Here is a 21335-nt window from a genome sequence, read left to right on the forward strand (position 1 = left end):
CAAGAAGAAACTCGTCCAGAAAGCGAGGCAACGCTGAAAGGATACGATTCCTCCGCTCTCGACGACGCCCTTTCCCCTCTCTCCTAGTTCTACTCTCTTTCCCCATCCAGCTGCCAACTTCAGCATGTGTATTCATATGTGAGAAGAGTAGGGCTATAAGAGAAAGAAACAAAGAGGGGTGTTGTGGACTCGGTTCGAAGAGAACGAACTCAGTGCTGCAAAAGTCGACGCGTCGAGGAGCAAAAGAGGAAGTGTCAGCTCGAAGACGGTTGAGAACGAGGAGAAATTAAGAGCAGCATACTTCGAGGATGAGCTCCAGCTCGGTAGATCCGGATTTCGGAACTTTGGTCTTTCCGAGGAAGATCCTGTTTGAAGAAAAGGCGAGGGTCAGCGATCAATTCGCTCGACGACACGGAGGTTTCGAAAGCCAACTTACATCGTCCCAAACAAGATCCGCCCATACATCAACCCATATTCTCCACCGTGAGACTTGATAATCGCCTCGAGAGCAGCGGCCTTCTTTTCTCCGTAGGTGGCACCGTCGTCGTCTCCTTCGTCGACCTCGTCCTCGTCGGATTCCTCAAAGTAGTCGTAGAGCTGCCCGTCCTCGTTGGTAGGGATCGATGAGCTGTAGTCTCCTCTGTCTCCCTCAACAAACTGCTCGAGAAGATCGGTCTGGACCGGGAACCACATCCTGTTTGACGAGAAAGGAGGAAAGGAGAAAGAATGGTGAGAGTTTGTCGGAGACGCGACGACTCCCAATCGAAAAAAGAGCGGACTCACTCGTCCCACCACGCCGCGAAGATGTCCCAGATGACTACTCCCTCACTGTTAGAGAGATGAAGAGTGTGGTACTCGTCGGCAACGTCCTTCATGGTGATGTCGAGCGACTGTGAGACGAGAGCCAGGAGAACGGGTCAAAGAAAGGGATCGAAGGGAAAGAACAAGACGGTACGAACCGAGACAGGAGGCCAAGTGAGGAGCTGTGGGAAAAGAACGAGAGAATGAGTACCTGTATTTGGATGAACAAAGGATACAGATGGGAACTCACGAGACTCGTGGCATCTGGATAGTCGTACGCCGACCACCAATCTCCTCGAACGGTCTTCAAAGCAACGTCGACGTTGTTGTAATGCATAAGGCGCATGGAAGAGAGAGCAGGGTTGACTTGAAGCTTGATGTTCTTCTTCTTGACCTGTTCCTTGTTGAGCACTTTGATCTCGGAAGCGGCGGAATCGAGGAGAAGACCTGCCGTTGAACGAAAGGAGGAGACGGGGAAACAACGAGCTCAATTCATTCGTCTCCGCTTCGCTGCTTCCAAAGGAATCGAGCTCACGGTTCCAGTGATTCCACTTGTACGATTTCTCCATCTGAGACCAGGAGACGAGGAGTGCGTCCTCACAAAGACCGTACTGGACGTAGCCCGCGATGCTCGTCGCCGTCTTCTCCCAATTCAAGCTGATCCCACAGATGTCCGTTATATCCGCAGGCTCTTGGCCGATTCCCGAGTGAAGGCATATCTGTTTCCATCTCTCCTCGATACGAGCTTCGTTCTGTCCGAAGAGGTAGGTTCGAACGGACCAGCTGAGCCTCGAGAGAGCGATGTGAGTCTGCATCGCTCGAGGACCGACGACGAAGGACTGGATGTGCTTGATGAGTTCGTAAGGAAAGGGGAGTCTTCGAAGAGGAGATCGGGGAAGAGCTGTAGGTACAAGAAAGCGAGTTAGAAAGAGGGTGGAGAAGAAGGCTTGATAAAGGGAAGGACGCAAGGGGACGAACCGTTCAGCCTCCTTCGTTCGATCTCCCTCTCAACCTTCTGAGCTTGAATAGTCTTCTTGAGAAACTCGAGATGCTGGAGTCCAAACCAAAGGGGGAATACAGAGTCAGAACAAAGTAGATCTGTGAGGAGAGAGGAGAGGAAAGGCCTTACCTCGTTCATGCTGTTCCCCCACAACGGGATGCGATGATCCTTCACTCCTCTTCTTTCGAGAGCTCGTTTAAGATCTGGCGAGCAAAAGAGCCTCATGAGAGACCTGATTATACGATGGAGATATTCCAGTTCAAGGATCGGCCTCACCTTCTCGTTTGTACTCAGAAGGATCCATCGTAGGAAAGGAGTGAGAACGGAAGGGAGTGAGCTCGGGAAGGCTGCAGAGAGGGCTTGGAGAGAGAGAGATTCGGGTACGAAAATAATCCCAGGAAGGAGGAGAGTGCGATGAGGTGGTAGACGAGCTCGAGAAAGGTGTAGATCGTAAAAGTGGGTGTCGGAAGGAGAGTTGTGGATGGCGGGAAGAAAGAAAGGGAGGGGAAGGTCGAAAGGTGAGCTCGATCTTTCCCTTCTTCCCTCCTGACGACCAGCATCTCCTTCTCTTCCTTCCAAACCTTCGACGATTCTCAGCATGTCATCCAGCTCTTCTCCCTTTCCTACCATCCCTCTCGAAATCAAGGATCTCATCCTTCGATTCTGCGATCCCTCCACGCTCGCAAAGACGGCTCAAGTCTCGCTCGCCTTCCGCGAGCTCTCCTCCCCAATCCTTTATTGAAGTCTGGGAGAGGGGTTGAGTTGGTAAAGGAGAAGGGGAAGGATGAGTCGGGGTTGGGGTTGGAAGGGATGGAGGGGGAGAAGTTAGGAAGCGGAGAACGACGCGTCGGGTTTCGATTGATTGAGAATTTAGACTCAGCTCACTTCTCCTTGTCCTTTCTCTCTCGAGAACAAAGAACCGAATACTAGCCAGCCAAGAAAGGTCGTTAAGATATCTAGAACTACCGCCAATAACCCCTCGATCTGCCAGGCGAAGAAGCGTCTACTCGACCATCTCCTCGTCCTCATCGTCATCGTCGTCTCCCCAATCTCCCTCCCCATCCTCCATTCCATCCAGATCCTCCTCGTCCACGATTCCCTGAGCAGGTCGGATCCCAGCGGCGTCGAGCTGAGCGAGCAGCTCTCGAACGTGAGCGAGCACTTCTGGTGAGGGGTGGTTCTGAGCTCGATGGAGCTGGGGAACGAAGCCGAAAACGAAACCCAAGACAGAGCCGAGTCAGTACTCCGGCAAGAAGAAGAAACGCTCGAAAGTGAAAAGACAAAGAAAGAAACTCACCACCTCACAAACACTCAAACTCTCCCTCGCCTCCTCCCAACACTCCTTCTTCTCCGGCACCTCGTCTCCTTCCCCAACGTCCACTCCAGCCGGTCTCGGCTCCTTCTTCTCGGTACCCTCCGCAGAAGCGAGCAGAGCGACCTCCTCTCCCCAGAGGAACCAAGCCCATCCCTCGAGGTAAGCCGCCTCGACCTCCTCCTCGTCCTCCTCTCGGATCCCTCGGAGGAGCTCGATGGCGAAGGCGTACTTTTGGAGTTCGAGGAGGATACGGGTGAGGGAGAGTCGGGTGGGGAGAGCGGGGATGAGAGGATCACCTAGAACGCAAACGAGATGAAGGAGAAAGGTGTGAGTTCCGAGACGAGACGCGTCGACGAAACAAACAACTCAGAACCACTTCGCTCTGACTCAACGGCCGAGAACATTGAGAACGAGATGTGGACCTATGTGCACTCACCAAGTTCCTTCCCTCTCCAATCCTGCCAACCCTTCTCGATACAACTCAGCGCGTCAATCTCCCTCGACTGGGACATTCGAACGGACGCCAGACAGATCCACGCTTCCGGGTCCTGAGGGGAGACGGAGAGAGCTTTGGAGAGGAGGAGATCGCACTTCTCAGGTGCTAGAGGATCGAAGCTGTGGTTCGAGGAAGCAAAAGTGAAAAACGAAGATCAGCTCGAGTTTGAACAAAACGACAGCGTTGAGCTCTCTCCTCCCTGCCTCCCTCCCTTCCATCCCTCCCTCTCCTTCCCTCCTCCGGACTCACCACAAATCCGTCAAATAAACCTCCGTCATCCCGACCAACGCGCCACTGATCTGTTTCCTCAGATCCTTCTCCACGACCTGCTCGTCCTCGTCCCCTTCCTCGGTCTCCTTCCCTTCGACCAACTCCTTCAGCTGGACCTCGAGGATCCTGACGGCGGATTCGTAGTGGGCGAGGGATTCCTGAGGAGAAGAGGCGAGTTGAGCGAGGTAGAGGTAAGGGGAGGAGAGGTCCGAGGAGGTGGAGACGAGGTGGAGGAAGTGCTGCAAAGAAGGGAGAGGAGGGTTGTGTGAGCTTGAGCTCGAACGAAGAGAAGGAGCGACGAGGGAAGGAGGAAGGATGAAATTTCGCACATTTCTAGCCTCTTCAACGTTCCCCAGTTCCAGATCGCACACTCCCAAGAGTTCTCGAGCTTCGATGTTGGAAGGTTCGGTGGTGAGGATTCGAGCGAGGAAACGAGAGGCGAGCTCGTAGTCTTGTTGAGCGAGGAGAGTGTGAGCTTTGCCTGTGCGGGGTCAAAACCAAAGCAAACTCGCAGTCAGCACTACTGTTTGTTAGGACGTGTCTATGCGAAGCCAAAGATCACTAACCTAGCAGCTCTTCCACGGGAGGTTGGGACGTCGAGGCTGAAGCGTTGGACGAAGGTGTCGAAAGAGCTGCCGTGGCTGCTGCTGTTGCTTGCTTCTCAGCTGCGATCTCAGCTCGCTGACGTCCTCCGGGTTTGGTGCGTTTCGTTCGAGCCATCGTGAAGTAGAGAAGAGGAAGGGGAAAAAGAGGGAAGGGGAAAGGAGAGGAGGAAGGGAGGGAGGGAGAGAAGGAAGGAAGGAGGTCAGCTCGAAATCTTGAGAGCGCAGTCTTGCCATCTTCTCCGACAAAAAGGCCGAAGGAAAACCTGCAGACGTTGGAGGGATAGGTATGCAGAAGGCGACCTGAGAGATTCAAAAGATTGTAGGTTTTTTTTGGAGGGAGGAAAAGGGAGGGAGCCGGAAGAGAAGAGGACGCGTCGGCGAGCAAGGAAGGGGGAGGTCTTCGCGACGAGCACTAGGAGCCTGTTTTCTTCCTTTTTTTTTTCCCGCAGAGTTCCGTTCAAACTACAGCTCCCTTCGAAAGCCCTCTCTCGGATCCGACGAGAAGATTTTCAGCTCACCTTCTCAGAACCCTGTCTCTTTCTGGTCGTCAACTTCCAAAACGTCATCGACCCGCTCTCCTTCTCTCCGCTTTTCCGACCTTTCCCTCCCTTCTCCCTCTTTCTCCTCCCAACGCTCACCCACCCACCCTCTAGCAACGAAATGATATCCCATCCCCAACCCACGACTCTCCTCCAAACCGCTCTCCTCTCCTCCAAACTCCAAGCGGCCTCCCTCAGCGACCGACGTCCAACGTCTCACGGCTCGGACGAGGTCGAATCCGATGATGAATCTCTCGTTGGAGTCCAAACTCCTCTTCGTTCTCCCTCCCGACAAGGTGGATCCTTGCCTTCCCTCTCGAGAAGTAGGGAACCTATCAACCTCAAGACGAGCAGTGATCCGATAAAGGCGTTTAGTAGTGAGATTGGTGAGTCAAGGAAGAGGGATTGGAACGTGCGGGAAGGAAGGGCGAGATCAGCTTTTTTTTTTTTTTGACGAGTGCTCGTTGCTGACCTCCAAGATTATTCCTGTTCTTGCGATGGATTCTAGGGATCAAGATCTTTGGACTTTTGGACTTGAAGAGTTTAGCTCGATGTCAGAGGGTGTCGAGGAGGTGGGGGCAATCCCAAACCATCAACTATGGTTCGTTCCTCCTTCCTTTCCTTTGTTCATCTTGTTTCTTTCCTCTCTTCGTCCTCCCATCTGCTCGCCAGCACCACCGGCGCTAGCTCCATCGCATTCTCATCCTCTCGTCCTCCTCGTCTCGTTACTCTCACTCCTTCCCGTTCCTTTGGAACCGAACTCCGAGCTGACTCGCCTCCTCCTCCCTTCTTTCTCTCTTCAGTCTGGTACCTCCACCACCGAGCGTACAAGTTCGCCCAAGGAGAGGAAACCCTCGAGAAGGAGAAGGCTCTCATCCTTACAAATCTGCCTGTTGGAAAGTGGTCCAGGAAGGAGAGCAGAGAAGATTGGGTACGTCCTTTGAACAGGAGGAAGCTCGCACTCGCGAGCTCGAAGGAGCGATGCTGACTCTAGCTTTTCCTATCCCTTCGTTGGACGCAGAGACGAGCCTACCGAATCCTGATCCAAACACCAGCAGATGGAGATTTCGTTCCCTACGATCCTGTGGATTCGCCTTAGTGAGTTGATGGGCCTTTCTCCCTCTTTGTTCCTCTTCTCACCCTCTTCCATCTCCTCGCTTTCCCTCTCCTCGTTTCGTTTTCGCCTCCTCCCAGCGCCTCCGGTACCACCACCCCCACCCACCGCTGGGGTTCCCCTGCCCCCACCGCCGGGCCCTTAGGTCCCCTCTCCTCCAAAGTCGAAGCTCGAGAAGCCTACAAGGAGCTCAAGGGACGCAAGTCGAGAACCAAGAGGACCATGGCCGGAGGAGGGTCCAAGGATCGAGGTGGAGGGTTCGAAGGAGTGGAGGAAGACCCGTATGGGGATGGGAGGTTTGACGCGCCGTTCTAAAGAGAGAAGGGTTGGTTAGGGATGGAGGGGGAGAGGGAGGGGAGGAAGGTCGTGGTTCTCGATCTCGGTTGATCTCTTGATCTCTTTTGCTTTACGATTTTCTTTCTGTGTTCGTCTTTTCGCTGCGCTCGTCTTACCATAATGATCCTTCTTTTCTTTCACTTGTACTCTCGATTGTGATCCATGCTCAGCTTGCTTTGAGCTCTCGAAACGAAAGGGAGAAAGTCGACGCGTCGAAACGAGAGACGAGAAGCTTTGTGAGATCGAGTATGCGAGAGGAGGAGAAAGCTAGGCTACGAAGAAAATGAGAGGGATCGGGCGTGAGGATGAGAGGCTGGTTCGTAAGAGCGTAAAACGAGGAATGAGACAGACAAAGAGAGGAGGGAAGGCTCGACGAGGAAAGCGAGAATAAAGGATGCGATGGAGAGACGAAAATGTACAGGGTATAAAGGAAGGCAGCTTATCGATGAGCCCACGAAATAAAAGAATGATTGAAGCATGAGGACAAGAGAACATAAAGCAAAAGATAAAGACGAAGAAATCCAAAACGAGAAAAGCAAAACACGACTCGACGCGACGACGCTCGACGTCAAATCTCCACCCCTCCGTCCACCATCCCTTTCCTCCGCCATCAACCCCTTCTACATCTATTCTCTTCTCATCTCCGCCTCCCTAGCCTCCACCCTCCCCACCACTCTAGCATCGATCGTCCTCAGCGTCTCTCGACCTTCGGATCCGGGAGGGTACGCAACGGCGAGCCTGTCGAGAAGCTCGTCGTCCGAGAATCCGGTTGGAGTGGGAAGAGGAGAGTGCGTCAACTCTGGGTGGGGAGGGGGAGGAGAGGGAGGAGGAGGGAAAGGTTGGGATCTGTAGAAGTTGGTCGGCGAGGACGCGTCGAGGTTGTAGGAGGAAACGCCGACGACGGAGACGGTTTGAGAAGGAGAGAAGGCCGAATGAAGTCGATGGCGTTGCGAAGGCGACGAAAGACCGATCCTGGGACGTGATGGAGGCCGAGCAGAGGAAGGAGAGGGAGGACGAGCGTCGATTCCATCCTCGTTCTTCAAGCAGGACTCGAACGCCTCTCGAGCTTCTTCCTTGACCTTCTCCTCCCCGTTCTTGGTTGCTCGAGTAGGATTGGAGTTCGATGAAGCTTCGTTCTGGATGTCCAAGAAGAAGGAAAGATCGTCAGGAATCGCTGAGCAAAACGAATCGAACTCAGACGCGTCAGGGAACACCGAGGAGAGCAGCTCAGCAGAACAAAACTCACACGTCCTTCCTCGGCAGCCTCCCCGCTTCCTTTCTCATCCTCTTCGTCTGAGTCCCCGATTCCTACGCAAGAGAATGCCTGTCGAGGAGCTCGAACGCTCTTCTTCTCGGTCCCCAACGCCAGACCGTTCTCGACGTCCGTTTCCAGTGAAGGAGCTCTGAGACCTGAAGCCTCGAAGCTGGTGGATGCTGCGCGGGGGGTCGGTCGATGAGAGAGGAAGGGGGGAGGGGAGTTCGAGCGTTGAGGCGAGGAGGTCAACTGAAGAGGTGAGGGAGGGGTGGGGTGCGAGTGCTGGCGAGAGGAAGAGTCGGAAGCGGCTGTCGGAGGTTCGACCTCTCGGCGATGAGGATGAGGAGACGAGCCAGACGACTGTTCTCGAGGTGGCTGGTCACGAAGTCGTTGAGGTGTAGGACCTGGAGGGTTTGGCTCCCGACGACGAGGTCGATGAACGGTCCTGCTGACGCGAGGAAGGTCGTTGAGGACACGCTCCCATTCCTGACGAGGTCTCCAAGGAAGCACTTCTAGGTCCAGGACTTCCAAGCCGAACTAAAGAGTAAAAGGAGCCGAAAGAAGGAGAGATCAGTCGGGAGCTCAGGAACAAGGTCGAGAAAGAGAAAGGTTGAGGACGTACTTCCGACCTCTTCTGTAGCTCTCCATACCCCACTCTGACGACACTCTGAGCTCCAAAGGAAACTCCTTGACCGTATTTCTTGACTAAGAATCTGGTGCGACTGAGAGAGCCGACCTGGAAGAAGACCGAGCTCTTCGACGATCCTTTCTCGAAGGCGACGACTCCTCCCTCTTGAATCATCGAAAGGAAGCGTTCTTGGTCTTCGTCCGACCTAAGTCCAGTGACACAGAGATCCGCGAGAGCAACCGGGTTGAGGACGTTGAGATCGTAATGCTGGTAGAGCTGGACATCCGACGAGCGATCTTGAAATTGGAGAATAAAGGAGAACTGTCGATTGTCCCCAGGCCAGATTGGAAAGCAAGCTGAGATAGGACCGTAATGAATCAGGGAGAGGTAGAGACCGCTCGCCTGAGAGGGATGTAGAAGTCAGCTACGAAAGTCGACGCGTTTCGAAGAAGAGAAAGAGGAACTCACCGAGATTGAAGCCTTCGTGTAAACTCGAAGGATGCGACCTTTCGGAGTTGGAGGTTCATTTCCTTTCGGCCAAGCTAGATGCAGAATGTGACCCTTCGAGTCTATGACCAGTTCGTTGGCGAGGGCGAAAGCTTGATCGGCTAAAACGACGCGTCGAAAGAAGGGAGGTGAGCTTCGTCGGACGATCGAGTGCGTAGTTGGCGTTGAAGGAGAAGAGCCCACCATCTGCTGGGGTCTCAAAGATGATGCGAGGTTCTGTTCGAGACAGTCGCACCCTGGGGGTAAAGAAAGAAACTATCGTCAGGATTCCGCAGGAGGCAAGAGGGAAAGAAATGAAACGAACTCACTCGGCAGGTTTGACGAGGGCGATACTTTCGATCATGTTACGAATCTGAGCTGTTCCGACGCTGCGATCCAGACCAAGGATCAGGAGCTTAGTTTCCATCGAAGCGAGGCTGGGTGGCTCGAAGGACTGAGGAGGAGAGGAGGAGAGGAAGGGTCGACGCGACGCGTTTGGAGATGGAGTTGGATCCTCGTATCGTCTTGACGTAGGATAATTGCTTCGAGCCGAAGGTTGCGAATTCTGATGGTTTCGAGGACGACGAGGGCTGAGAGATCTGTCGTCTCGACGTCGAACCGGCGAGCGGTCGACGCGAGGAGAAGTGGTTCCAGCTGCTGCTTCGAGATGAGACCTCCTGCAAGATGAGGCAGAAGGCGAAGTAGCTAGTCAGCATAACTCTCAAGTTCTTCTGACGCAAGATAGGCGAACTAATGAGAGCCGAGTGGCCGACGAACTCACTCCGAATTCCTCCCTCTCCTCTCGTCGACCTCCTCCTCCTGCCTCTGTTCTCCACCCAACTCAAGGCGGCTGGACGAAGCTGCTCGATCCGATCTGGAGTCTCCATCTGGACGTGTCCCTTCCTTGCTGTAGATGGATTTCGTAGGAGATCGTTCGTTTCCTCCTTCGAGACGCGTCGTGTCGTCGTCGAGATCGAAGAATGACGAAGCCGTGGGTCGAGCTCGACGCTTCTGAAGGGACGGGACGCTCGAGAAAGGCTCTTGGCTCGATGTTTGGTGAGGTCTAAGGGATTATACCACGAAAGAAGGAAATAAAACTGAGGGTCAGTGTCGACGCGGCGATCCTATCAAACGGAAGTGGAGATCCCTACCTTCCCTCCCTGTTCTCGTACCCTGATCCTGATCTTCTCTCGTCAATGCCGATCACACCACTTCGAGAAACAAGGCAACGTGAGGACGGGAACGATCAGCTCTGTCTTGTCGGGGCGCGTCGTCAAGTGAGGTTCTCTTTCCTCCTTCCGTTTCTTTAAAACGTTGAAATAGACTCACTTCGAACCCAATCTACCCACCCCATCAGATCTAGCGGAGCCTCCAACCTGCGTCGAACCTGATTCATCTGCTTCCTGAGAGCGAGAAGACGACGGCCGAGAGGTCGACCCTTTGCGTTCCTCTCCCCTTTCCTGTGGCGAGTCCCACCCGCCTTGCTCTCGAGACGAATCGGTTTCGGAGCGTTCGAGATGGGAAGAGGAGTACGGGGAGTAGCTGGTGAGATGAGGAGTAGCAGGTTCGGGTCCCTGGGAAAGGAAAGAGCCAAAAAGGAGGGTGGGTGAGCTCGAGGGTGGGAGGAGCTCTGAACGTAAGCAAGGAGGATCAGAACTCACGACGATGGTGTTGTTTCGGAAGCAGTCATCGTCAGCGTCATAGTTGTTGGAGTAGAGGTGCTCCTTATCTGCCTCAAACTTCAGGAAGAAGAGGTTCGAGTCAGTGAGAGGACGGCAAAAGGGGAGGACGAGCAGCGAGCTCGAGCTCAACGTCTCGAGCCTCAGGAGATCGAGAGAAGCTCACCGCCATCGCAGGATGAGCATCTCGCTTCACATGGGATATCGCGCCGGATTGGCTTAGATCTCCTTGGCTTCTGTCCATCTTTGAGTGCAAGGAGAAGGGAGGAGGAGGAGGGGCAGAGAGTCGAAGGAAGGAACGGAGCAGAGGTCGTCGTGAGAGGGTGACGCGGACGAGAGAGAAGGAAGGGAAGTGTCAGCAAAGTTTCAGAGGTATTTTGGAAGTGGAATAAGAGAGCTAGTACCTTTCAAGAGTAATAGCTGAAGGAAAGGGGAGGTCTTGAGATGATGGTGTGGGAGAGGGAGGGAGGGCAGACAGCTCTTCGTTTCGCTCGACGCTCGCTCCTGACGCCGTAATTAAAAGTTTCTGACTACAGGTCAGACTTCATACCTGAACCTTTACCAGCGAGAACGAGGACCGAGTGACTACATAGAAGCGTTCTCGGCCTTCTAGATCTCGTTTCTGCTTTCCGTCTCCGAGCTCGATGGAAGATCGAAACCGAACGAGACGTCGAGAAACAAACGAAGTGGGATAAAAAGTTAAGGCTGTGGGTTGTAGCTAAGATGGTATGCATATCAAATAACGGCTGAGAGATGGGAAAAAGTGGGACGTGAGGAAGGCATGCGAAGGGAAACGAGACGCGTCGAGGGTCGAAGTGACCTGGGAGAAGAAGCGAAGAGTAACGATCAAGCGAAGAACGTAAAGCAGAGATGAAAAGACGAGAGGGTCGTAAAAACATGAAAGAGAGAGAGATGTGTCCAAGAAGAATCGAGATGACATGCGAGAAAAGAAGAAATCGAAACGAAAGAGAACCGACGTCGACGCGACGCGACACCCACCCTACTTCCCCCGCAACCTCGGATCCAATCTCATTCTCTCCTCCATCTTCTTCTTCCCAGCCTCCCTAGCCTCGAGCCTCCCCATCACCTCAGGATTCGTCAACATGAGTTGCTCTCGGGCTTGAGATCCGGGAGGGCAATTCGTCGAGAGATGGTCGAGGAGCTGCTCGTCCGAAGGAGCAGCACCGTTGCCGTTGGCGGATGCCGAAGGAAGAGAGGGAGCTTGTTGCTGAGGTGGGAAGGGGAGCTGAGGTTGGAGAGGCAACTGAGACTGAGGGAAGGAGGGAGGTTGAGTCAGGTGAGGGTAGCCGCGAAGAGGTCGCTGGTGTTGCTGTTGCTGCTGCTGCTGCTGTTGTTGTTGTTGTTGTTGTTGTTGTTGTTGGAGGAAGAGCTGCTGGCACTGGAAGTACTGCATCTGAGCAACGAAGGCCTGCTGCTGGAGGGAGAGAGGAGGGGGTGGAGGTGCGAAGGGGTTCGGCCTCATGTTGGGCTGCTGGAAGAACGACGGCCCGGGTGTGAGTTGAGGAGCAGCGTAGGAGATGAAACCTGTTTGAGGAGGTGCTGGAGAGAAGAAAAGGTTGCGAGTGGGAGCAGGAGGTGGTGGTGGCTGTACTTGAGTAGCGACGGATCCAGGACGTTGCTCGACCTGAACGAAGACAAGCAAGGAGAGAAGGTAGTCAGGGAAGTGGAAAGAAAACCCTCGAGCGTGAAGCTGGAGACTCACTGAACAAGCTTCGGGAGGACGATCCTCGACGACGCTGCTCTCTTGACTGACGTCGACGTCCTTCATCGAAACGGAAACTGAGTCGTGCTCGACCTCCTTCGTCTGATTCGAGCCAAGAAGCTCCTCCGAAGCTTGTTGTTCTCCGTCCAGCAGCTCCATCTGATGAGATATAAACGAAAGGAGACGCGTGGGAATCAGTCATGTCTCGAACACGCGACGAGAACGAAAAGACGAGAAGAGTTACTCACAGACGTCCCCGGAGCGGCCACCACTCCCTCCTCTCCGTCTGAATCATCGTAGTCACTGAGACCGGCGAAAGAGAAGGTCTGCCGAGTGGTTCGAGGAGCCTTCTGCTGAGTTGATGCCTCCTCCGTCGTCTTGTCGTCCTCCTTGACCTCCGTGGCTGGAGGGCTCCCGACGTGACGAGCATCGACGAGCATCCTATCCGGGTGCGAGGACGATCCAGAAGAAAGAGGAGAAGCTGATCGAGGTCGAGGACGAGCGGGAGATCTTGAATCTCGACGAGAAGAAGCCCTCCCCGATCTTCGACGATGATCTCGGTCGGAAGAGTGGGACCTCGATCGAGATCGTTCTCGATCCTCGTATCCTCTGGACGGAGGAGACCTGTCTCGACCTCTCGAGTCGGAGATTCGTCGTCGAACAGGGCTGAGCGACCTCTCGTCCCTCTCGTCTCGAGATCCGTCGCGTCCACGGAAGCGAGATCCATATCCAGACTCGTACGACGAGTCTCGTTGAAGCCTCCTGCAAAAGTGAAATCAAGAAGGAAGCAAGATCAGCCTCAGGTCCAGCTTTTAAAGGGGTACGAAAGAGCGGCGAACGAAGCAAACTCGAACTCACTCGGCCTCCCTCTCCATCTTCCTCCTCCGCTTCTTCTCCTTGTTCTTCTGCTCCACCTTCTCGATCCTCTCCTTCTCCTTCCTCCTGGAGGCGTACTTTGCTTCCTCCTCCTCCTCCAGGCGTTTCTTCTCCTCGGCGAGCTTCTTGCTCTTTCGAGCCGCTTCCTGCTCTTCCTCGTAGGCTTCGTCGTCTCCGAACATCCTCTGCACACTCTCGGAGCCAGTCAGACGACGAGATAGCTCGGGTGGACCGGTACCGGCCGAGGACGCAGGGGACGAGACGGCGAGGGAAGATCCGAGGGAGATGAAGAGCTTCTTCGGGGAGGTGGGTTGCTGCTGCTGTTGCGGCTGAGGGATGGTGATCGAGAGTCGAACCGGTGCTAGTTCTGGTGGATGCGATGATGTTGTGTTGTGGGAAGAGGGGTGGGGAGGAGGCTGATCCTCGAGAGAAGAAGAACTCGGATCCGGATGGAAGGTTGAGCTTGACGCGACGGGTGGTTGTGGTTGTGAGGGAGGCTCCGGTCGAAGGGCTGGTTCTGGGTAGGGAGGAGGAGAGTACGAGATGTTGGGGAAGTGATGAGAAAGCACGAGCAATTCGTCTGGCGTCGGCGGCTTGATGTCTTGAGTCCCTTCCCTCGTCGTCGATCTCCCTTCTTCTTCCCTCGAAGTCGATTGATCTTCGTTGTCCCTAGTCTCTTCGTCAACGACCTCTTCCTTCCCATGGTTCTCCTCCTCCACCTCCTCTTTCACCGACAAGCCTGCCACCCACATCTCTGCCCTCTCCTGTCCTCGTCGAGACGATTCTCCCTCTTTCTCCTCCTCTCTCGCCGCTCTCGCCGCGTCATGCTCCACGTAGCACTGTTCCCTCATTGCAGCCCACCATTCGATGGTCTGTTCAGGATCAGGGGCGTTGGAATAAGACGCTGGCGGCTCCGGCTTGACCTCGACCTTGACGACGCGTTCGGCTGCAACCTCCTGACGCTCGACCTGAACGGCTGGTTCCGAGGACGAAAGATCCAGTTGTGATTGACGATGCTGATGGTTGGTCGGATGCGAAGCGTCTGTATGGGCTCGAGGTGGAGAGGAGACGTGTCGAGTGGGTCGAGAGTAGGAGGAAGAAGATGATGCTGGTAGAGATCGTTCGACAGGTCTTGACGATGAGGAGGCTGTAGGTGCTTGGGTGGTGGATCGAGGTCCTGTTGGGATGGGTCGAGGCGGAGGGATCCGATCCTGACGTTCCTGCTGCAACGGTTGTCGGTTTCGAGGAGGAGGAGGCTGTTGCTGATGAGGAGGGAACTCTCGGTGTGAGAGATGAGGAGGAGTCGCTCGATCGGTTCCGAAGTCGGGTCGAAGAGGATTGTTCGGAATGGAGGCTCTTTCGTAGTCAGGGTAGAGTTGTTGACTGGAAAAGAAACGGGAAGAAATTAGCGAGGGGCGAACGGAAAGAGACAAAGACAGACGCGGTCGTGGAACTCACCCGTTGATTCTGGAGGACTGTACAGAATTCCTAAAAGATCCGTATATAGCGTTCGAGCTAGAGGGGTAAGGTACGTCTCGACTGCAGAGGGAAAGAAGAGAAAGTGGGTCAGATTTCGTGAAAGACGAACGCGTCGAATCCAATCCAACTCACTCTCGATCTCCCTGACTTCCTCGAGCGTCTGAGCGCTCTCTTCCTTTGCCCTTGTCCACAGATCGGCGAGAAGGGGAATTGGCGTCTCTGCTGGTTCAAAGAAAACGAGACGGAGTCAGTCCCAGTCTGGTTCTTTCCAGAGACGCAAAGTCAAGGCAGAGAGCTGCTCACCCTCCTCTGTCACCGTAACCTGAGTCCCTCCTGCGAACCTCCATATCCTCGGATTGGCCGTATCTGGACACCCAAGAGGAAGAATGACGAATAGCAGATCAGCTTCTATTCGACTCGTCCGGAGAACGAACGAGAACAGAAGACTTACCTCGAGCTCAACGACCTCGATCTCGATTCCTTCAGCCCGTCGTTCCTCTCTTCCTCCCTTCTCCTCCCGTCTCCGTAAGCTCCATGTTCGTAGGTACCGTTGCGGGAGTTGAAAGAGGAGGAAGCTCGAGAAGAAACTGCCGTTGGAGCTGGTCCCCATCCTCCGTTCTCGTCGTCCTCGTCCACTTGCGCGGTGTTGGATCTCGATCGAGGAGCTGGATCCTCGAAAACAGGAGAGTAAGATCTGACGACTGGGGGTTCGGGTTCAGGCTCCTGTCGAGAAGAGCGAACAAGGGAAGGAACGGGGGAGGGGAGAGGGGAGGGAGGCAGGAAGACAGGAGGTGAGCTCTCGATTTCTTCGAAGCTCGGAGAATGAGAAGGAGAGGAAGGCTCACGAGGATCAGGACGATATGATCATCAGGATCGTCTTCGTTATACACATGGATGTCCCAGTCGTTCTCGGCTTGGACCTGGAAGGAGGAAAAGGTCAGACGGAAGTGAGAGGGGAGCAAAGGGAGCGAGGCAGAGCTCACCTGTTCTTGCGTCGAAGCCTTCCTTCCTAGAGGCACGAGAGCTTGACCGTAGGGTCGAGGAGCCTTGGACTTTTGCACAGACCCATCTGCTCGTTTTCCGTACAACGTGTTTCGTCTCATCGCTGCCGCTCCAACAGAGAGAAGGTCGAGCAGAGAAGGGAGAAGGGCAAGACGAGAGCTTGAAGACGAGCTGTTGGAGGAGAGCGATAGCGACGTATATAGGGTTAGTGAGGACTCAGAGAAGGAGACTAGAAGTGCTATATACTCACTGTGAGAGGGGTGAAGTGCGATGAGATAAGTTGAGGGAGTGGTGGTCGGTGGAGGGGAAAGGAAGGAGGAGGAAAGGTGAGCTCGTCGAAAGCTCCGACTCTGCTCTCCTTCCTTCCTTTTTCCCACGGCTGTAGCCTCAAAATTTCTCGCTCTGCGATTGTGCTCGGTTCTAGGCAAGCTCTTTAGGCTGAGAGCTACTGGACATTTCGCTGGAGTCAAAATCTCCTCGTTTCGCCCTGATTCTTACCTTGTCGTCGCGAGAGTCGTTTAAAAGACAAGAAACGACTGGACGAAGAGAGAAGAGGACGACGCCAACGAGAGTTGAACGAGATTCTGACAAAGGTAAGCAAGATGTGAAGGTAGTGCGAGAGCTAGGACAAAAACATGCGAAAAGGAAGAACGCGTCGATGAAAACGAAAGCAAGTGCGAGGTACAGCGAAACGACGAAGCAGAGTAAGACGAGAAGTGTAAGACGACAGGCATAAGCAAATACAAGCAGTAGAAGACTAGTTGATAACACATGAAGAAACGATCGGGTGTGGAGAAGGAAAGCAAAGGAGATGATGGACGAGAAACGAGACGAGGGCGACGCGACCTCCCTCAGCAAACCCTACCGCCTTCCCACCCCCTACCAGCGTACGCTTCCGAAACGAGAGCTCTCCGTTACCGCCAGTTCTGCCTCTCTGCGCTCAAGCATGAAGGTCACTCCCGGATCCCGCCTCCTCAACTCTTCTCGAGCTGGTGTTCCCACTGGAAATTGAACCGAGAGGAGGGCGAGGAGTTGCTCATTGGAGTACCCAGTTTCCATGGGAGTAGGTTGAGGAGGCTGAGATGGTGGGAAAGGAGCTGGGGTTGGTAGGGCTGCGGCTTGAAGTTGAGGTGGCTGAGGCTGAGGAACGGGGAAGGGGAGGGGTCGAGGCTGAAGCTGGTGCTGAGGGGAAGGGTGAATAGGATGCTGCTGAGGTGAGAAGTGTACTGGAGGAGGGAGTTGTTGCTGCTGGATGAGTTGAATGGTTTGCTGGATGATCGCCTGTTGCTCAGGAGTGATGGAAAGAACAGGAGCGACGGCGTTCGATCCGTCGAGAGCGACCGCCGACGATCCTCCTGGAGTGGGCTGAGGAGCGGATTTCGAAGCGGAGGAAGCCAAGAAAGAAAAATCGACCTAGAAAAGGGAAAACGAGAACGAAAGAGACGAAAGATCAGCGAAAGGAACACGACGAGACCGAAAATCAACCGACAGAAGACCAAACGCTCACAGGGACTTCGACAGCGGCGACCTCGTCGCCCTCATCGTCCGAATCGTCCAAATCTCCAACTCCGACGCAGGTGTACGACTGACGAGAAGGTCGACCAGCGACCTTCTGCTCGACGGCGACGCGTCTCTCCTTCTCGACTCCGGCGGTTGAAACATCCTCGACAGACGCCTTCGTCGACGAGGAAGCCCTCTGGGTTTGAGCATCGTCGACGAGGTCCTTTTGGGGTTGTGACGAAGTCCATCGGGAAGGAGGTGAAGCCGACCTGGTTCGCCGACGCGTCGAAGAAGGGCCTGAGGGGATCGAGGGAAGTTCGATGTCTCGAGCTCGACGAGTCGTATCCCGTTGACCACCTCGAGGAGGAGAACTGATTCGGATCCTTCGAGGATGTGCTGGAGCGGGGTCTTGGAGTTGTTGAGAAAGAGGAGTGGGAGGATTGGGCTCCGGGACTCGTGGTCGACCACTCTGGCCTCTCTTCGCTGCTCGAGGAAGTTCATCCTTGTAGTCCTGCCACGGTTGCTGAGGTCTTAATGGGAGAACGTCGAGATCGAGTACGTCTACGCCAAACTGAAGAAGAAGGATTAGAAAGGAAAGAGAGTCAGCAAGGCTGCTCGAACCTCCTCTCCCAGAACGGCTGAAATTGCGAAGGTGAAAACTCACCTGCGACTCCCTTCCCAACTCCCCGTAACGAACGAGGATCTTGCTTCCGGCTCCAAAAGGGAGGTAGCTCTTGTACTTGTCGACTAGGTGACTGGCCCGACTGAGAGAACCGACTTGGAAAAAGACGGCACTTCGATTCGTAGGTCCTTTGGAGCAGCCTACGACGGATCCCTCTCGAAGCATCTCCAGGAAACGACGGTAGTCGGATTCTCCTTGGATTCCCAGGACGCAGAGATCCGAGAGAGCTCTCAAGTCGAACTTCTTGGAGTCGACGTCCCGGACGAACTTCCGACTCGACGACGCATCTTGGAACTGAACGATGAATGAAAACGCTCGAGAGCCTTCTGGCCAGATAGGGAAGGCTGATGAGATGAGTCCGTAGCGGATGAGGGAGAGATAGAGTCCAGCGGCCTGGAAGGGAAAGTAGAGGAGTGAAGGATCGAGGGTCAAGTCGAAGAGCTCGAGGCGAAAGAAGATTGAGGAAACGTAGGACTCACCGAGACGGATATCTTGGTGTAGACGCGAAGAACAGGACCCTGAGGCGAAGAAGGCTTCTTTCCGTCGGGCCAGGCGAGTCGGAGCCTCCTCGTGTCGATGACTATCTCGTTTGCAGTGGCGAAGGCTTGCTCGGCTGTCGAAGCGAAGAAAGAACGAAGGTGAGCGATCAGTAGTCTCGAAAGCCATCCCTGTCGAATCGGAGTTTCCAGACTAGCGATCAGAGACGTCGAGCGAGAAAGGCGAGTTTACTCACCATCGTCCTGAGTGTCGAAGAATACTGCCGACTCTGAAGATGACAATCGAACTCTGAGTAAAGGATAAGAAGCGAAGGATGAGCTGCAGTTTTTCATCCTCCGACGTCGAGAAAAATAGAGGAGGAACCCACTCTATGGGTCTTACGAGGGAGATGTTCTCCAGCATGAGTTCAATCTGCTCCCTTCCGACGCTTTCATCGAGGTCCACGATGAGAAGCTTGTAGTCGGTGGATGGAAGAAGTTTGTGATCCTTCCGAGCTGGAGCTCGAGGGAGAGGAGGTGGGGAAGGGACGCGCTCGATTCGATGCGATTTGTTGGGAGATCGACTGCGATCCTCGAGTCGTCTTCGAGGAGGAGACCTGCTTCGAGGTCGGGCAAGGATGGGACGACGAGGACTGAGCGACCTTTGATCTCGACGAGGTGGTGGCGAGTGTGGACGATGACGAGGAGGAGGAGGAGAAAAGTTTCGTTGGCGAGAGGGAGGTGAAGGGTCGCGTCGAAGGCGGGGAGGAGAGACAGGCCGTTGACGCGGAGGAGGCGAGAGAGCACGTCTACGATGAGGAGGAGGAGAGTCGATTCGTGTATCCCTCCTGAAAAGGACAAAATTTACAGGTTGGTGAGCGAAGGGCGAGAGCAGGAGGGAGGCGAGATACGAAGTGACTCACGATGCCTTCCATCTCGCAGCTTCCCTCTCATCACTCTCACGTCTTACATCCCCCAAGGACTTCTTCCTGACCCAGTGCGCCTTCCCTCCACTCCTCTCCCCTCCATCCTTCGGCTCCCCGTGTCGTCCTTCCTCGGCTCTTCCCCTTCCCGTCAAGCGTCTCATCTCGTCCTCTTCCTCGACTCTCCTTCTTCCCTCCACCGTTCTCCCTCGTCCCTCCAAATCACGAGGCTCGTCCCTCATAGCTCTACGATCGAAGAACTCAGGACTCCTTCCTCGAGATGTTCCTTTGGCTGGACGAGGGACAGTGGAGGTTGAAGGCGAAGGACATCGTCGAGATGGACGAGAAGCCGAAGCGAGGGAAGCGGTGACGGGTCTAGAGGAGATGGCGAGAGACGGCTGCTGAGGATGGTGGGAGGTAGAAAGAGGATTGGGCTGTTGGGCTACTGCTCGAGGAGGTTGCGAGGAGGCGGAGGGCGTTGACGATTCCGGTCGAGTCAACGGCTGCTCGTCTGGCTCGATCTTGATCCTTTCGTTCTCGTTGAAGAAGGACAAGGCCGAGGGTCGACTTCGAGTCGGTTGCTGAGTTGAAGTTGACGTCGACGGTCTTTGCGGTCTATCGACGGGTCCTGACCGACGAGCTGCTTCCTCCTGCTTCGACGCGACGGCGTCCGACAACGACGAACTTCCTGCGTCTCTCTCTCTCGAAGCTGACCCAACCTGCTGCTCTTTGTTCTTCGGATCGTGTCCGTCGGCGATTCTTCCTCCGTTCGTTCCGACCTCGAGAGCTCCTGGCCGTCTGCGAGCGTTGTCGAGCCGGATTTGTTGCATCACCTCTCGAAGCGACCCTGGCTCTGCCCTGGGAGGATCGAGCTGAGGATCTGGGTACTGCTGAGCTCCAACGATGGATCCAAGTTCCGGCGTTTGAGGGTGTGGGGGAAAGAGAGCTGCTGATGATGCTAAAGGAGGAGGGAAAGATGGTGCGAGCGAGCGACCTTGAGGAGGAGGAGACCTTCGCCGGTAGGTTGTCGATGGGGAGGTTGCGATGGTCGAGACTTGAGGAGAGTATTCTTGAGATGAGGTTCGAGGTCCGGTGGGAATGGGTCGAGATGGAGGTATGAAGGTTTGAGGAGGAGATCGCTCTTGGACGAGTTGACTTCGGGGACCTCTGGGTGGAGAAGTTATTCGAGAGAGGAGGGAGGGTGCTGAAGGAGATGGAGATGTTGGACGAGTCGGTCGATCGAAGTCTGGTTCGTAGAAGGCTGGAGCGATGAGTCTGGAGAAAGTGAAGAAAGAAGAAGGGAAAGAGGTCAGGATGTCGCTGGCTTCAGGGACCCTTGGGAGGTCAAACGAAGTAAGAGCTGAGAAGGGCGACTCACGGCTCTTTTGAGGACTGAGGAAGTCTCGAGTTCGATTCTGGCAGCGAGGAAGCAAGAGATCCGTATCTGCTGTCGATACTGGAAGAAGGAAGAGGGAGGAAGAGCTCAGGAAAAGGGTCGAAGGAGGTGGAGCTGGAGAAGAAGGAAACTCACGCTTTGGCTCTCCCTCTGATCTCGATAGGCCTAGGTCTCTCCGTCTCTCGCGGCGCCTGTGAAAGCGGCTGATCGAAGTTGGGCTTGTAGATGCGCTGGTTCGAAGAGCTGGAGGACGGACGAGCCATCGTTTGGAGGAGGTGAAGGTGAGGAAACGAAGGTCGAACCGATTCTTCCTCGACGTCGAGCTGGTGGTAGATGAGAAGGAGAGAAACGAGATCAGCAAGGTCGATACAATCAGGGTATGCGCAGAGCTGTACGACGTACCTTTTGAAGCTTGAAGAAGTTGTAGAGAGAAGGACGAGTGATGGTCGGGGGGGGGAGGAAGGAGAGTGAAGGTGAGCTCAAGAAATCTCCTCCTCTCCTCCCTCGCAACGACTCTATTGGTTCGTCCTCAAATCTGCTCGGAGTTTCACTTTCGAGATCGAGAGATGAGCCTCTCCAGAACCAACCGATGACTGGGAAAATCTACTTTACTTCGAATACAGCCCGGCTTGTGCCTTCTCTCCCCGCAGTGAGCTTGGACGTCGCTTGTTCCCCCTCAACCACTTCCCTCCCTTGTCCCTCCCTCCCTCCCTCCCTCCCTTCTCTTCTTTCTGTCCCACTCCTTTTGGCTATG

The 21335-nt window shown here is 54.7% G+C and overlaps 6 protein-coding genes across 6 annotated transcripts; 2 read left to right on the top strand and 4 right to left on the bottom strand.

Moving 5' to 3' along the window:
- Window positions 1-442: 442 nt before the first annotated feature.
- BDY24DRAFT_378023 (uncharacterized protein) lies at window positions 443-2134 on the bottom strand. Its single transcript, XM_076638857.1, has 6 exons — window positions 1931-2134; window positions 1780-1852; window positions 1052-1702; window positions 960-983; window positions 784-890; window positions 443-694 (listed from the first exon to the last, which is right to left on the bottom strand). Exons 1-5 carry the CDS (start codon window positions 2024-2026, stop codon window positions 832-834), a joined length of 903 nt encoding a protein of 300 aa, XP_076499879.1. The 5' UTR covers window positions 2027-2134; the 3' UTR covers window positions 443-694; window positions 784-831.
- A 561-nt stretch (window positions 2135-2695) lies between these two features.
- Window positions 2696-4913, bottom strand: ACL4 (Acl4p). Its single transcript, XM_076638858.1, has 6 exons — window positions 4449-4913; window positions 4212-4363; window positions 3862-4121; window positions 3553-3731; window positions 3099-3412; window positions 2696-2996 (listed from the first exon to the last, which is right to left on the bottom strand). The coding sequence occupies exons 1-6, from the start codon at window positions 4600-4602 to the stop codon at window positions 2805-2807; spliced, it is 1251 nt and encodes a 416-aa protein (XP_076499880.1). The 5' UTR covers window positions 4603-4913; the 3' UTR covers window positions 2696-2804.
- A 144-nt stretch (window positions 4914-5057) lies between these two features.
- On the top strand, window positions 5058-6656 carry BDY24DRAFT_378033 (F-box protein). The gene is made up of 5 exons (XM_076638859.1): window positions 5058-5412; window positions 5535-5627; window positions 5830-5957; window positions 6048-6124; window positions 6221-6656. The coding sequence occupies exons 1-5, from the start codon at window positions 5148-5150 to the stop codon at window positions 6453-6455; spliced, it is 798 nt and encodes a 265-aa protein (XP_076499881.1). The 5' UTR covers window positions 5058-5147; the 3' UTR covers window positions 6456-6656.
- Window positions 6657-7460: 804 nt separating this feature from the next.
- BDY24DRAFT_378039 (uncharacterized protein) lies at window positions 7461-8300 on the top strand. Its single transcript, XM_076638860.1, has 2 exons — window positions 7461-7612; window positions 7723-8300. The coding sequence occupies exon 2, from the start codon at window positions 7908-7910 to the stop codon at window positions 8130-8132; it is 225 nt and encodes a 74-aa protein (XP_076499882.1). The 5' UTR covers window positions 7461-7612; window positions 7723-7907; the 3' UTR covers window positions 8133-8300.
- A 2819-nt stretch (window positions 8301-11119) lies between these two features.
- On the bottom strand, window positions 11120-15963 carry BDY24DRAFT_378042 (uncharacterized protein). Its single transcript, XM_076638861.1, has 10 exons — window positions 15855-15963; window positions 15586-15775; window positions 15448-15522; window positions 15054-15325; window positions 14906-14968; window positions 14735-14824; window positions 14582-14662; window positions 13106-14506; window positions 12496-13009; window positions 11120-12406 (listed from the first exon to the last, which is right to left on the bottom strand). The coding sequence occupies exons 2-10, from the start codon at window positions 15703-15705 to the stop codon at window positions 11525-11527; spliced, it is 3498 nt and encodes a 1165-aa protein (XP_076499883.1). The 5' UTR covers window positions 15706-15775; window positions 15855-15963; the 3' UTR covers window positions 11120-11524.
- Window positions 15964-16207: 244 nt separating this feature from the next.
- BDY24DRAFT_378046 (uncharacterized protein) lies at window positions 16208-21028 on the bottom strand. The gene is made up of 10 exons (XM_076638862.1): window positions 20984-21028; window positions 20717-20904; window positions 20564-20641; window positions 19186-20460; window positions 18652-19110; window positions 18520-18572; window positions 18266-18399; window positions 17769-18179; window positions 17112-17675; window positions 16208-17017 (listed from the first exon to the last, which is right to left on the bottom strand). Exons 2-10 carry the CDS (start codon window positions 20842-20844, stop codon window positions 16484-16486), a joined length of 3636 nt encoding a protein of 1211 aa, XP_076499884.1. The 5' UTR covers window positions 20845-20904; window positions 20984-21028; the 3' UTR covers window positions 16208-16483.
- Between the last annotated feature and the right edge of the window lie 307 nt (window positions 21029-21335).

Source organism: Mrakia frigida (assembly GCF_051309035.1).
Source record: "Mrakia frigida strain ATCC 22029 unplaced genomic scaffold BDY24scaffold_4, whole genome shotgun sequence".
NCBI lineage: Eukaryota > Fungi > Basidiomycota > Tremellomycetes > Cystofilobasidiales > Mrakiaceae > Mrakia > Mrakia frigida.